Here is a 15,131-nt window from a genome sequence, read left to right as displayed (position 1 = left end):
TTTAATGGGCATTAGAGGTGAATTGGCAAGTTTGTAACTATCACTACGTTTAACTTTATTAGTTATTGATTTATCACCGTTTGGAGTACTGACGTGATTATTTCCAGCTTCTCCATTGTTATTAATGTTATTTCTATGTGTAAACATTTTCAACACTTCTGCTACTTTACTACCAGATTTGCTAAGTTCGTGTCTACACTTGCTATTTTGTAAAATAATTGGCGTTTGGAAATTGGGCACAAATGGAATGATATCGTCATTAATTTCGGGCGACGTCCCTAATAATTGATCAGAATTATTATTAACAATAGAACTAATTGAATCTTTTTTCATTTTATTCTTACCTGCTAAATCATCTTTCGTCGGCGACAAGCTGACGCCCTCCGCATCGTGTATATTAACATACGCCCCGGGCCTAGGAATTACTTCTACTACTCGCGGTATATCTTGAGGGTTTTTAAAAATAGCCTTGGGTGGATGTTGTGTCGTCGGAGTCGTAGGTGTTTCAGTGACAGGTGTGGCGGTGATAATCGTGCTCGGTTTAGGAGCCGGTAAAGTTACAAATTCTGTTGTTACAGGTCCATCAGGAAGTGTTGGAGCTTTAATAATAACTTTTCCTAGTTGCGGTGACGTGGGTTTGCTCGCTGGTGGAGGAGGTTCATAAGGGAAGTCAGTCTCATCATTTATTTGAACAACATCTGCCATTTCTCTCTGAACAACAGCGGTGGTGGCGTTAACTTCCTGAACGAATGGTCCCGGTTCAAAAGTAGTATGCGCTCCTTTTCTGCGCTTAAGCGTGTCGGATGAGTAAATAACTTGACCTTGAGAGTCCAAAGTTACTTTAGCACCTTTCTTTTGCAATTCTTCTAAAGCAGGCGTTGGTATTTCGTGTAATCCATGTTCTAAGAAGTCTTTACTTTCACTTAAACAATTAGGCAATTCATTCAAAGAGACATACTCAGTGTCAGGTAGTTTTCCTGATAAAACTGTTTGTAAGTTCTTCCTGACCATATCAGTGCTTCCATAAATACCTTTGTTAAGGCAAACTTTTTGGTTGTTATTTTTAACATCAGCTATTGTCACATAGTCCCCAGAATCGTAGATATGATCCGAAAAATTACTTTCTTTTGGCACAGGTGACTTTTTGTTTGACAGTTTAGCAGGAAGCACTCCTTTGAGCTTACACATTAAATTATTGAAGGGCTTTAAATTAATTTGTGTATGAGGTTTGCTAGATTTATTCAGGTCGGTAATGTGTTTTGGTTCTTTCGGTTTTTCTTCTACAGGTAGATCTAGTTTAGGTCTACTGTTTGATTTATTAAATGTACCTTCTTTCTCTGCATCTTGCTTTTTACAAACATCAACCTCTTTGTTGCTTGTTTCGCTTTCGTCATCAGAATTAGTTGGAGTAATGACACAGAGTGAAGGAATCCTGGAACTATTGATTGTAGTTTTATATCTTATTCTTTCTATTCTGTCTGTTCCTTCTAAATCTGAGGATTCGGAATAATCTTGTTCAGAGAGACTATTCTTTCCATGAGCGCTAGATACAGAGTCTTCGATTGGCGAACTAGACGTATTATGACCGGAATCAGGAGAACTGGTGCCTGTGCTTTTCTTGGCACTTTCAAGTTCAGTTTCTGTATGAATTTCAGCTACGGCTGTCATTTCTCTATTATTTCCGATGTTTCTAGTTATAGTGATTGTAGAAGTTGGCACTTGGTTGATTTCAGGCGACGAATGATTATACATTGCTTTTTCCGTATAAGAACGGCTAGGATTGTATCTAAGGCTGCTATATGGAGATTTAGAGAATGAAGAGTTCATACTTCTGTCTAAACTAGCATTTGCGCTGTGAATGTTGTTGCTTCTGCTGCGGTTTAATTTTGTTAGTGAACTCTTTCTTTCTGGCACTTTGGGCCCAATTACAAGAGATCTATCACTTCCAGCAGCCATTAGCGTTGTGCAAACGGTTCCAGCGGAACTTGTAGTAGTGCTAGTCGACCCTTTACCAAATAATTCATATTCGTTCTCAGCAGTTTGACTGCCTGTCGAGTTGGAGAGGGCGTTGCTGGTATGCATTGGCGTGCTAGGCGATAATTCTTCTTCTTTTAATGTCTTTAGCCCGGAATCCATATGGAATGAGGTGTAGTACCCTTCTGTATCACAGGAAAATTCGGAGGATGTTTCTAAATCCTCGTGTAAATCATGTATAATATCAGGAGTGAGAGTTCCTTCGCTAGTAACGCTGCCTGATCCAGAAGTGTTAAGGAATCTTCTTCTACTAATTATAGAGCTTGGTGGACCGTGGTGGAAATTTAGTGAGTTATTAGATGTCGCAGCCGAAGTTGAACTTCGGGGTGGCACTGTGGTGGATGTTATTTCTGATCCTATACTGGTTCGACCTGACTCTGAGCTGGCCGACCAGTTACCGCTAGACGAATGCGGCTCATCTTTGCCTATTGCTGATCGCCTTTGTCTTCTTTGAGCTGACGTTCCCCGTAATTTGACCCCGACGTTAATGGTTGCGGTTGTTTGTGCCGCAGGCAATCCTATGCTCTTTTCAGAAGAGGAATATGAGGCACATCTTTGATGTCTGTCTTCATCTCCCTGGCGTTTTTTCCGCATAGTTACAGTTTCTTGTACTTCTTTATCTTCTTGTCTAGTGGGCGACTTTGTATCTTTCTTGTCAACTTTCATGGAGTCCCTAAAGCTATCTCTGCTCGCACTCGGAGATCTGCCGATCATTTTCAGTCGACTTCTACCCCATTCTTTGAGAGTATTGAAGTGTCCTTTCTTAGTTACGGGGTCAATAGGACTCTTCTTAAGAAGATCGCTAGAGCGCGACCTGATGACAGTGCTATCTTCAATCTCTTCAGAAGCCGCGGCATTTGATGTATCGCTACGATAAAACAAACCAAGCAAAGCATTAGTCACACGCATAAGGCAACCTATAGTTGTAATACACAAAGAACGCTTCTTAGTCTCGTAACATCGGCGCTCTTCAAAGATTTCATTAATCGTGAAGCTTATGAACAATTAGTGTTCAAGTGCACAATTAATTGGTTGTCCTCGTTTAGTTAGGAAACAATGACAACCAATGTTACAGTATACACAGAAGCACAAAATATTATCAAAGATTTGTTAAAAGTGCCGTAAATTTAACAAGAACGTCATTGAAGCCGACACAGTACTGTGCTCAGCGGTTGTTAATGGACGCTTTAATAGATTACATTATCGAGGATGTAAAGGGGTGATTATTACAATGGATTTATGTGATGGATAATGTAATTTATTAGTCGGTGTATGTGCAGTCTAGAAGCTTACCCAGCTATAGCCTCTCTAAGCTCTTTCTGATCAGTGCCGGATATGGTGTTGCGTCTTTTACCGCGGGGTTTCCTCGTGCGCGTGCGGCGCTTCACCGTGTCCGTCTCGCCGGGCGCCGACTCCAGGTGCAGCGACTTACGCGAGCTGCACATTCGGTCGAAGAACTTGCCCGACGTGTCGATCGCGACCATTTCCGGGGGGAATCTGTCAAAGTATAAGTCACTAATTATGTACACTCAACAAAACCGTAGCTTTTTACATATTGGTAACCTAATAACTGTGCTGACTGCACCCTACATTAAAAGCTGAATTTCAATAGGCTAAAGTGTTTTTAAACAAACAATTGGTATGTCTTTAAGGTCAGTAATTACCCTCATTTACATAGAACCAATCTTCTATAAATACTAGAATGGTGTGCAGTTACAAAGCCAATGAACCTTATTGGTGTTTTTATTCGTTAGTATTATCAGTAAACGATAATATTAACCTCAATAACGTCTAATAAAAATAGCGGAATTAAAACTTCTGAATGCCGCCATGATTGACATGAGATGAGATCTTTTGTCTGTCTTGCCTGGTTTTCTAATCTATGTAATACTCACTTGGAAGCGATGACCCTCAGCTGTTCCTCAGGGCTGGGCAACCTGTGGTCGATGGGCTCGTCGTCTCCCGAGCCGCATTCGGATAGCTCATCAGGAGTTAATGTCACGGAGCTCTGAATGCGCATGGAAGCGTCCGGCAGCGCTGTCACATCGCCGACAGCCTCTTTTGATGTCCATTTCCGAAGGTGCTCTACCACTGACGGCTGAAATGTTTTTGTTGAGGTGTTTAAGTGTTTGCGTATTTAATAATGCTGCTGATTTATTCACTTAAATTGCATTGTTAGTGAATACATGTTTTTTTCTGAAATAAGCCAAAAAATTAAACAGAATTTAAAAATTCAATCCGCTAGCGACGTTCCATGCAGACAGTAGTACATGTAGCATCAGTTCTTATCTGGCTTATCATATTTAATTAAGTACCTAGATGATAACGGGAAAGTGTCCAAAATGAGTTAGAGCTAATGGAAGCACTAAAACTGAAACCTATACTAAAGCTGAATTTACAGTTGTCGTCTAAAACTAGTTTCGACGTAATTTTCGCCGTACTGAAATCGTTAGCATTTATTTTACTAATGTTCACAAACTTTAAGGAACAGAAACGAAAAACTAGAACCTAAATCTGTAAATGATCCAAATGTGAAAAAATGTATAACTAAACTTTATTTCCCGCACTTTCACTTAGTTAATAATTTCTGAGAAATACTTACAACATGCGTCTCAATCTCCACATCGACTTTCTGATAAATCCTCCGTCTCTTCGAGCTAAGCACGGGCGTGCAGAGCAGGTAGGGGGAATGTTGGGAGTCCTTCCTCAGCTGGTCGAGGATGGAGGCTGACAGTCGGTCCGTTGTCGCCTTCTCGTACAGGTTACGCAAGCAGATGGGCCTGAAATGTGAGAGCGTGGAGGTTTGTACGGTTGACGGGTTACGATTGGGAAATGGATATGTGAATACAGTCAGCAAAACAATTGCTAGAGGTACCTATAAATAAGTGTAAAACATTAACAACCCTATTCATAATTACCTAAAGAAAGCTGAAATATTTAACCGTTCTAAAAATGCCTATAAGTCATGTTACTTTTAAAATAAAAGTTCTTTAATAACACAGTTATTATATTGGCCGTATATAAGATAGGTACTGTACTGTACATATATCTGCTCCTTACTGTCACGGTCATTTCACTCTCAAAATATGATACGCTCTGGTCATAATATAGTCATAAACTAGAATGGTACGGAAAAATTGCGATTCATCAAAAATGCAGTCAAACGAGACTCGCTGCGGTCTTGCCACATCCCTTGACGGATTTCCCAAAAATATGCGGTGCGGGTAAAAAATGGTATCTTTTCTCATACTTACTTAATAATGCAAATTTTACCTTGTATCAGGTGTGAACAATTCCTTTTTGAGGGGGTGGCTCGCCGTGTAGTGAACTTTGCGCAGCGCAAAGTTTGACAGGCTTCCCTCCGCTGTAACAACGAAAAAATATAAATAAGCAACTGACGAAACGATATTTCTTGCGAACTGAGTTTCTTTTGAACACAACGCTTGTAACCCAAATAAAGTTTGCTTTCAAATAAATAACATAAGTACAATATTGTTCCCAAGTTTTACTTAACCTACTTAAACGGGTTATCTTTTGAAAAATGTAGTCTAATCTAAAGGGCAGAATTATCTTCGTAAGAAATATGGTTTTAATATAAATCTTTAACTAAGATATAGTCGTTTATAATCAGACATTGTTCGAAGATAAAGGAAATAGGGATTATTAGTCACAAGTTTAAATGGCAGGGTGTAATAAAGGTGAAATTGACTAATCACCTACCATTATTTAGCCCACAGGTTATCGGGATTTATGTTTCCTACTGCGGTAGATGATTTCACATCCTCTGCCTCGGTAACTGTTAAATACTTTCTCCACTTGCATAAAATTCGTTTTTAATAAGTGGTTGGAACCAATTAATACGTCCAATGAAATTTATAAAATGATCTGTATGCTACTTTTAGACGATCACCAACGGAGTATTATCGCGAAGTATTTTATTAAGACTTTCTATATTTCTATACTTAAGAAATAAGGTACTATCATATCATATCACAATACGCTTCTAATTATTACGTTAAAATATATAAGTAATTAGCGCCATTTAACACAGACTGTTAACCAACAATGGGACTAGGGTTTGCAAGATCCGTCAATTTTTCGGATCCGGATATTTCGGATATTAAAATTTGACGGATCCGGATATCCGGATAATTCGGATAATACGGATCTGTATCAAGAAAGGTGACGAAATTTACAACTTACATACAACGAACAGCTAGTAAAATGTAAAATGTTCATATTTTAGTTAATTTTTACAATTATTAATAATAATTATTATTATCTCAAAACGATATAAATAAGTATAATAAGATATTTAGTGTAGTCTTAATTAGGTAGGCATTTTTTTTAGGAGGCCGTAGTCGATTTGTAACCGAAAACGCCAAAAATGAAGTATAATAAAGCAAATTTATTTGTATATATCTGCTCAGAAGAATTAATTCTAAAGGTGCCTAAAAACACCGCTTTAACTTCGGCGTTTTTTCTTAAATTTGCCATTATAAACTCACAAAATAGAAAATGGAGAAAAAGTTACATTTATGTACTTTTATTATTTTATACTGGTGTGGTGTGATATAATTTATACTATTAAAAAACGTACTTCCTTTACCTTGGTAAAATAGCTATACCTTCAGTCGTTAGATTGAGAAAAATGGCTTAGAAAAAGTTTCTAACTCATTTATTCAGTCCCCATTACAACAATCTTCCATTATAGGTATATATAAATCCAGTTAATTACTGCAAAATAATGTGAAATTACTACAAAAATTTAGGGAAATTAAGAAATTTGGGCTACAGCTTCTTAATAACGAGAAAAAAATATCAATATTAGTTACTCAGTTAGCAGCACATCAAGCACATGTTATTTATGTTAACAGAAGACTGGGAACGGACACGATAACACAAAAAAGTCACGGATAACAACACGCACAAGCACTAATGAAGTTCCAGGTAGACGACCCAAAGGCGACTGAGCGAAAACCTGATAACAATTACTTTAAAACATACAAATATTTACCCTTATTCCAGTCAGGAGGCATGCAGGTAGCTCGTTTTAAGACTTACTGTTACTACTGTTTAGTTTAAGCAATATTTGTACTTATTTTATGACGTTATCGCGTACCAATAACGCGACCAATGCAATATTTAACGGATCCGTGAGATCCGAAATATCCGGATCCTATGAGACGTTGGATCCGGATCTTAGATTTGACGGATATCCGGATATTTCGGATATCCGGATCTCAAACCCTAAATGGGACTCTATAACACTTCGTAAGGAACTGTGAGGTGATCAATCAAGTTTTCATTCAACTTCGAAATAGTTCCTACGTGCGTTGTATGTGTGATGCTGATGTGTGATGTAATAGCATATTACACTAATACGTTAATACAAATGGGAACAGGTTTAGATCTAAGTCACAGATATATTATGAAGTAAGAAATCACTACTACTACTGCTAGACTAGGAGACAACTTAAAATAAAAGTTACGAAATGGCTCTTACGCTTTAAACTATAACAGTTAAAATAAACAATAAAAATAAAGACTTTGGTATTACGACCCGTGGACGCTTGCAAATTATACTCTTGCATGGTATTAAAGCTTCTACTTAAATCTCAAAGAAAAAACACATTTTCAAGGCTGTGGGTTATAATCGGCTCAAGATATAATAATAATTAGTCGTAGTAATAATTTTTATGAAAACGTAAATGCAGGTAAAATTATCCATAACGTTAGTTAGGTTTTATAATCTAATTAACTGCACATTCATTTAATGAAGACCTTCATTTTACGACATGCTATTTAAGAAATTAAATATCACAAGGTTGAAACGTTGCATATATGTGATACACGGTAGAAATATAACATACACGGTAGGAATGTGACGAAGGCGGTGTAAGCCTGCTGATAAGCGAAGTAAAACGTGCTTAGAGTCATAGCAATAAAAGATTTTACAGCAGAGTTGTAAATCAAGCCCAGTGAGCTGTTATAGTCATTTAAGTGTAGGATTAGGAAGCTTCTGCAGCTTACTAGTATAAAAACACTCATAAGCCGTGTTGAAATGGATGCAATTTAATAACTATTGAAATTATTCATATGTTTTTACAACCCAGCAAGAAAGAGACTAATTAACCTCAATATTAAGTACGTAATAATCTAGTGACTTAGATCAATATAATATTGAACTTAATAGCTATGAGATGAGAAATACCTAAGTAAGTTCTTGTTAATGACTATTTGTTCGTTCCGTTCGAAAAACAATAAGGGCATACCTAACATGTTTTCTGTGGGCATAACGTGCCACCAAGGTGCGCCTATCTAAATGCAATCAACCCATGGAACGATCTTGATGATCTTTACAAATGAACTTATATAAATGTTAAGTGTTAAACATTAGGAAATCTTGCATATTCGCTTTCGCTTTATACAATTCATAACCAAATGCCAGTTGTGAAATAAATGTGTTTTGTATTCTAAATATATTCAATCAGCGTAATTGGAATCTCGAAATTCACCGATAAAATTTAGTCAATCCAAACGTTGGAATCCGAAATCCGAGCCTCTCGAGCCCTTTTGTTCTAATTGAATAGAAATCCCAGACATCGTCTATTTTCGACATATACAGCTGTATTGGTATACTGGCATCGCATACGGCCAGTGCAATAATGCGCATTCCGCACTTGGCATAAATTTCCGTTGGCGTTGATATAAGCTGGTCGTTGGACCGTAAATACCATAGCGGGATGCTGGATGCACTTAAAGCATAATTTAGGCACAGGGCAGCATACAAGTTTTTCAATACAGCACCACATCGTAAAATACCGGATAGCAAAATTCCTATTTTCAATAAGTTAGAAGGTCGGATAGCAGTAGCTTTCGTATACCTCCGGGAAGCATCAAGTTCTTATTCAAAATACTAACACATTCGAGAAGATGCGGTCTGTTTTAAGATACAGTATTCCTTTCTTTTCGAAGGAGATTTCCTTTTTTCCGAAGAACTTTTAATTTTAATTCCTGCGTGCATCACAGGCAAACAATGCAATGGATAAAGAGTACCTATAAAGACTTTTAAATCTTCACAGGTCCACAGTCAATTGAATTTCGCCCTATAATGGTTGCAAATGGAATTCCTCTGTGAATGGCGCGCTAAAGGGTACTGCCCTCAGGAAACTAGTTCCAAATAAAACAGATAGCAATACGAGTATTGAATAGAGCTCGGAGCCGCACAAGTGCAGCCATTGTGGGTCGGCCTTGGCTCCTGGGACCGCAGGAGCTACGTGGGTGGCGACGCTGACCCTTACCATGGATGATAGTAACCAGTAACTGACTTCGTAGCAAGTTTGCATAAGGTACTTCTTATACTATGTCGGTCACCAATGTAAATTAATATACCTAATCTTTGCAATCCAATTGTTGAGAGGTCAGATAGTTGTCGATCCTGTAAAAATATTCTGTATAGGTACTTACCAACTCTTTAGATTTATACACTTTGCTGAGAATCTTGGCCTTCTTAAAGGGTTGGTCTCGGACTGTCTAGAACACAAAATGACTAGTGTAATATTTTGCCTATATCCCTTTTAGTCTACATCGCAAATGGTCTAGAACACAAAATGACTACAATTATTTAGACCTTTATTTACCTACATTTCGTCGGTTTATCTTTACGTTAGCGATGTCGACGGAGCCCCGCTGCCGCGGGGCTCCTATTTCTGTGCGGTTTGGCCTTCGGCCATTTGAAGATACCTAACGAACCTAACCTACCTATATGTGGTCATTTTGTGTTCTAGACCGTTTGCGATGTAGACTAAAAGAGATATAGGCAAAATATTACACTAGTCATTTTGTGTTCTAGACAGTCCGAGATCAAAGCGAAGAATATATGTAATTAGTTGTAAGCAAGATTTCTGAATAAACGTTTTTTTTAATACGTACTGGCATGCATTGTAGGTTATATAATCTTGCAATTAATTATAACATTGAAAACTGACTGAAGATTCTTTATTTTGCCATCAGTTGGTATATTAACATAGCTCAAAATATAAATACGAGCAAGAACGTGAACATTATTAATGTTGTATTGGATTGCAATCAAAACACTCTAGGTGTGATACAAATGCATTCACGTTCTCACCCACGCATTGAACCTGACATAAAAGGCTAATCGCATAAATTCACCTCCATTAAATGAAATCACTCCATATTTTGAATTTTGAAATGTTATGAGTATTGTCGAGCTAGAAATTGTATTATTTCTGTGTTCAGAATTTGAACTCATAGTTGGTCGAGATTTTTGTTCCATAAGCGTTGTTCGGGTAATCCATTGCCTACGGGAGGCAGGCCTATGGGTCACGACTTTGAAAAGGCCTCGCAAGGCCGCTGCATGGTATGTACGCATGCAATTGTGTGCAATTTGTACTGGAACAAGTTCTTGCTTGGCTTATCCCTTTAGGATATACAAATTACGATTCTTCTTATTTCTCCAAGTAGTTATATGGAACAGAAAATTATTGCAGTTTTATGGTATTTGCGGGAACTTAAAACACAGTTAATTAAATAAGGTCTTCAGTTTGCAGAAAACCTAAAGTGAATAAAATACTTATTCTTCTTCAATAAGAGATAAAGAGTCGGCGAACTCTGAGAAGTAATTCGCACGCAATCGACCGTAACAATTTATGGCTTGGGAACTTGCGAAAAGATTCCTAGCCCACCAAACGAGGTTACTTGATCCACTGCTGCGTAGAAGGAAGGGATTTATAGATCGAACTCAGCGTTTGCTTTCTATTATGATTCATTGAGGATAAATCCGATGGTTTCTTTTTCTTATTTAGATTATGTTAGTCATGATAATATGGGACATAAGCAAGTAAATCGAAGATAAGGAAAATAGTATCTCATTAGTGGTGAATAAATCTTCATCCCAATCTTACTGGATTATGTGCTTGCCTAACTAAAGATCATCATCATCATCATCATCATCATAACTTAAGAGCTTTGCTCTTGTCGGTGGAGTAATCGCCAATCATTCCTTTCTTGTGCTAGTCTTTTAATTTCCTCATACGATGTATCATTTTTTATTTGGCTAAGATAAGTTATTCTAGGTTTCCCTTCTTCTCTTGTCTTTTCAATCCTGCCTTCCAAGATGTTCAGATGTAACTAAAGATGGCTTACCGTTATTTACATCGTTATCATTGATTAGTTAATTAGTGTAGCCTTTAGTATACCTACTTGGAAAATTCACATTTAAGATTCTTAAGAAAGTTAATGTAATTGATGAATTGTATGTGTATTTAGCAGTTACTGTTACTAAAATTTGTCTGCAGATTGATGACAGAGTTAGCATGTCAAATGTCGCTCATACAATTATTGTACCTAAAGACTAATATAGATGTTCGTTATTTTTTTAACATGAAATCAACTTGTGGGACTTTTTTTTAAAGTGACATATTTTATCCATTATGGTACACCTTAAGTAAATCTTGAACGACTTTCGCGACCGGGCCTTAATGCTTACTTTGAAGGCGAATTTAAGTGCTAACTTTTTAAAACCACAGTGGTGTATGCGATATCGGATTAAGTCTTAATCTGGCAGGCTTCTTGAGGGGCATTAAATTTTCATGGTTCTAAGGATAGCTTTTTCTTACATTACCATGAAGCCTGTCTGTACGGGATCCAATTACTTGGCTTAGTGAATTGAAGTATGTAGCCGAGCTGGGTATGTATTAGCATTTTGATGAACACTGTGGGAGCGGAGCGTTGGACTAAGTTTATATCACTATTGTTATTAGGATTTCCATAACACTAACAGAGCGTATTAAACTTTAGATAATATTGAATATTGCATGCGTGCTCTCTTTGACAGTCGTATCGAGACCGACGAAGCACGTTTATGTTAAGTAATGGAAATTTAGAAGTATTATGTAAATTGAATTAAATCCGCGACTATACAACACAACCTCAGTGCAATGTTATGAGAACGCCACCAGCTTGTGGGTATACTTAAAAGCACTAATCAAGGGGACATGATGGCAATAATATGTAATTATGTAGGTATGTATGAATATGTATAAGTATACATATGTATATGACTGCTGTGAACTGGCACTTAAATAGATACCTACCGACCCGGTGTGTTGAAGTGAAAAAGAAAAAGATGATTCTGATAAAAATAAGCAATCGCGAATTTATCGACTATTACAGAACCAAGTATTTTCATTTCAAGGTTTTTCTTGTAGACTTTATACTATTTACAACACCGAAGGACCGACTGATTTACCTTTACAACCTTTATACCCATTCATGGTATTAAATTCTGGCACCAGAAAATGTAATGAATGTGAATGTACACATGAGTCATTTAATGTAACTCCATCTATTTCGGGATCGTCTGGGAATCACAACAAATGCCGGCAGCCTCGGCTCATTTGTCGCTGCGTAAATCTTTGCCTTTCAATCAGTTACTGACGTCTCGAAGGTATTTGCTGAAAATGTCCTGCTGGGAATGCAGACAGCAGGTGCAGCCAGTTAAAAGCGATCCAACATGGCATTGTTACAAAGCCTTTCGAACAATGTAATTTGTTATGTTAAAGAATTTCGTTCGACCTTACTTTGGCGTGCTATATTGACCATTGATGCTGTTTTCACAAATTTTAAAAGCTTTTATTCCACTGCAACGTTTGTAGCTTTGGCGCCTCTGTGGGGATTATCCGTCACTATTTTCAAGGTACTTTTCAGACACTTGCAGGAGAGGAATGGGCGTTTTTTTTTAAGTTGTCCCCTACACTTTTTTTGTCAAATTTGGGATTTTTTATGTTATTTCTACTCAGAATCACGAGCTCTTTCTATCCTAATAGGAGAAAAAAAGTGTCCCAAAATATCCATACATTTTTCGATCTTTCCATTTCGCGACTGCCATAAAAAGTCTATGAAAAATGGTGACGGAATGGAAATAAAAACCTTAGGACACTTTTTTTCTCCTATTAGGATAGAAAGAGCTCGTGATTCTGAGTAGAAATAACATAAAAAATCCCAAATTTGAAAAAAATAGTGTAGAGGACAATTTAAAAAAAAACGCCCGAATGATATGACAATGACAATACAGTGTTATGATTAAATGAAGAGCTATCACCATGTTGGAATTGCAGCTCTGGGCTTAAATTTTCTGTTATTTTTGATAGACATTGTAATTGTGCTATTATTTAAACACAATCAGGCAATGAGCTACCCCGATGAGGTAACTGAAAAAAACCGACGACTTTATAAGTTCTTGAGTTCAGTCCCGCGCTAAGAAAAGCTGTATCGCTGACGTAAACAGATGCTTTGCATGATGCAGTAACAATCCCTCATAAATATTGTTTTCGCTCGTCGTCGATTCAGCGACAAATAATAAGGCACCCACTTGTTTTGCAAGGAAAGGCTTCATGAATTGCTGATATCGGCTCTATTCTAAGTACTTCCTTTGAAGTAAGGAGATTGTATACAGGTTCAGTAAGTACACAATTTGTGTAGGTACTTTCTTTACTGTCCCTTAATGGTTTGTCCAGAAGTTTGGGACAAGTGTCCGCTTTAGATCAATTTTGTTGTCTTACAATTAATACTGAATAGGTGTGTCTTTTGACCCAAGAGTTTGACTTAATTTTGGCCGTTGATCTATGTTAAGTATGTGTATTAGTTAACTACCGTGTTTTGAACATATCTGGGACTTCGGTATTCGTGTTAATTCAAAATCAACCACATAAATCTCTCATATCGTACTCGTAATATTCTGGATGAAAAACAGCATGCACGTGAGTAATTATGCTGCCAAAATTATTAAATTAAGCCAATTACACACCGGAGGGTACAATGATTTATTTCCGAAGTTGCCCGTAAATGGCGTATTAAATTGTTTACCATAAATGTTTATTTCGTGTACCTAATAGACCTATTTTGACAAAGACGTATCCTTGTTTGGCAAACAAAATGTAAATTAAGGCAAAAAATTATGCGAATGTCTCCGACTATGGTGGGGACGGCGATATTTCTTACAATGGACGTAAACCTAAAAGTTGAAGGCATGTAGCGGCCTATTATTATTATGACCGAAGGCGAAGGGTCGAGGGTTGAGTGGATGAATATGGCTGGTCACATGTGACTGTCATACGGCAAGCATCGGCCGACAATGTGGACCTTTTAGTTAAGTATCGCAGCTCCCATTTCGCTCAGTAGGGGCTCTGTTATTGGGAAAATGGCCGCTAAATTTTCAATAGAAACGTATTTATGTGACTAATTAAAACTTTTGTCATAACTTTTGAGGGCAGCAGTCGTTTGGAATAATTAATACATTATCGTTTCCAAAACTTGTAAATGACACCATGGTTTACAATAAGTGGAAGCTATTTATCTTCGGTGGTGCGCCTAATGTTTTATATCGTAGCATCTTCATCAGATAAAAATAATGCATTAAGTAGGTCAAATTTTCGGTCTACTAGAGACGCCAAAACAACAGCATTTTACAACTTGTAACCTGAGTTGTAGCAGCACAGCGTTACCATAACAAATGTCACGAAGTGTCGAAAATAAATAATCCCGGCAGTGTTTGTTAAATAAGTAGGAATTACTAGCAGGCAATAAAGCAGACACTTTTATTGTCGGGAAGATTTACATCAGGACACTATCGACACGTATGGGACGTTAAATCAGGACACAAGTGTTCTTTCAGAATGGCCTCTTACAAGCTAATGCGAATCGCGGAATGGGAGTTCTTAAGGTGACAAATCTTTGAGATATTTTCAGTAGAATATTTTAAATAAGTAGATAGATTATGATAATAATTATGATCTGGCTTCAAACGTTACAGATTTATATTATACAAACCCCTAGGTTTTACATAATTATATAGTTTTACAATTACGAAAACAATTTAAAATTTCAGGATATACTTCGATCAATTCTAACAAAACACTCAAAACTATGTCAGATGCAATACCTACGCCAAATACATACTAAAGGATAAACCGTGTCGTGCAGCGTGTAAACTATTCATTAAGTACTTGGTTAAAGTTAGCAAAAGACATTCAAGACTGTGGCCAGTCTGAACACGTACGGCTATAAGCGTT

The 15,131-nt window shown here is 37.2% G+C and overlaps 1 protein-coding gene across 1 annotated transcript in view; it reads right to left on the bottom strand.

Annotated features, from left to right (window-relative positions):
* Positions 1–15,131, bottom strand: part of LOC134649526 (uncharacterized) — a 140,567-nt gene that overhangs the window by 4,196 nt on the left and 121,240 nt on the right. The window contains exons 2-6 of the mRNA XM_063504291.1: positions 5,308–5,398; positions 4,637–4,814; positions 3,930–4,132; positions 3,328–3,531; positions 345–2,902 (exon numbers count right to left, since the gene is read on the bottom strand). Of these exons, the coding sequence (XP_063360361.1) occupies positions 345–2,902; positions 3,328–3,531; positions 3,930–4,132; positions 4,637–4,814; positions 5,308–5,398 (3,234 nt within the window). The remainder of the gene's footprint in view (positions 1–344; positions 2,903–3,327; positions 3,532–3,929; positions 4,133–4,636; positions 4,815–5,307; positions 5,399–15,131) is intronic.

Source organism: Cydia amplana, chromosome 7 (genome assembly GCF_948474715.1).
Source record: "Cydia amplana chromosome 7, ilCydAmpl1.1, whole genome shotgun sequence".
Lineage (NCBI taxonomy): Eukaryota > Metazoa > Arthropoda > Insecta > Lepidoptera > Tortricidae > Cydia > Cydia amplana.
Note: the sequence above shows the minus strand (reverse complement) of the source record. Positions and strands in the feature narration are given on the sequence as shown.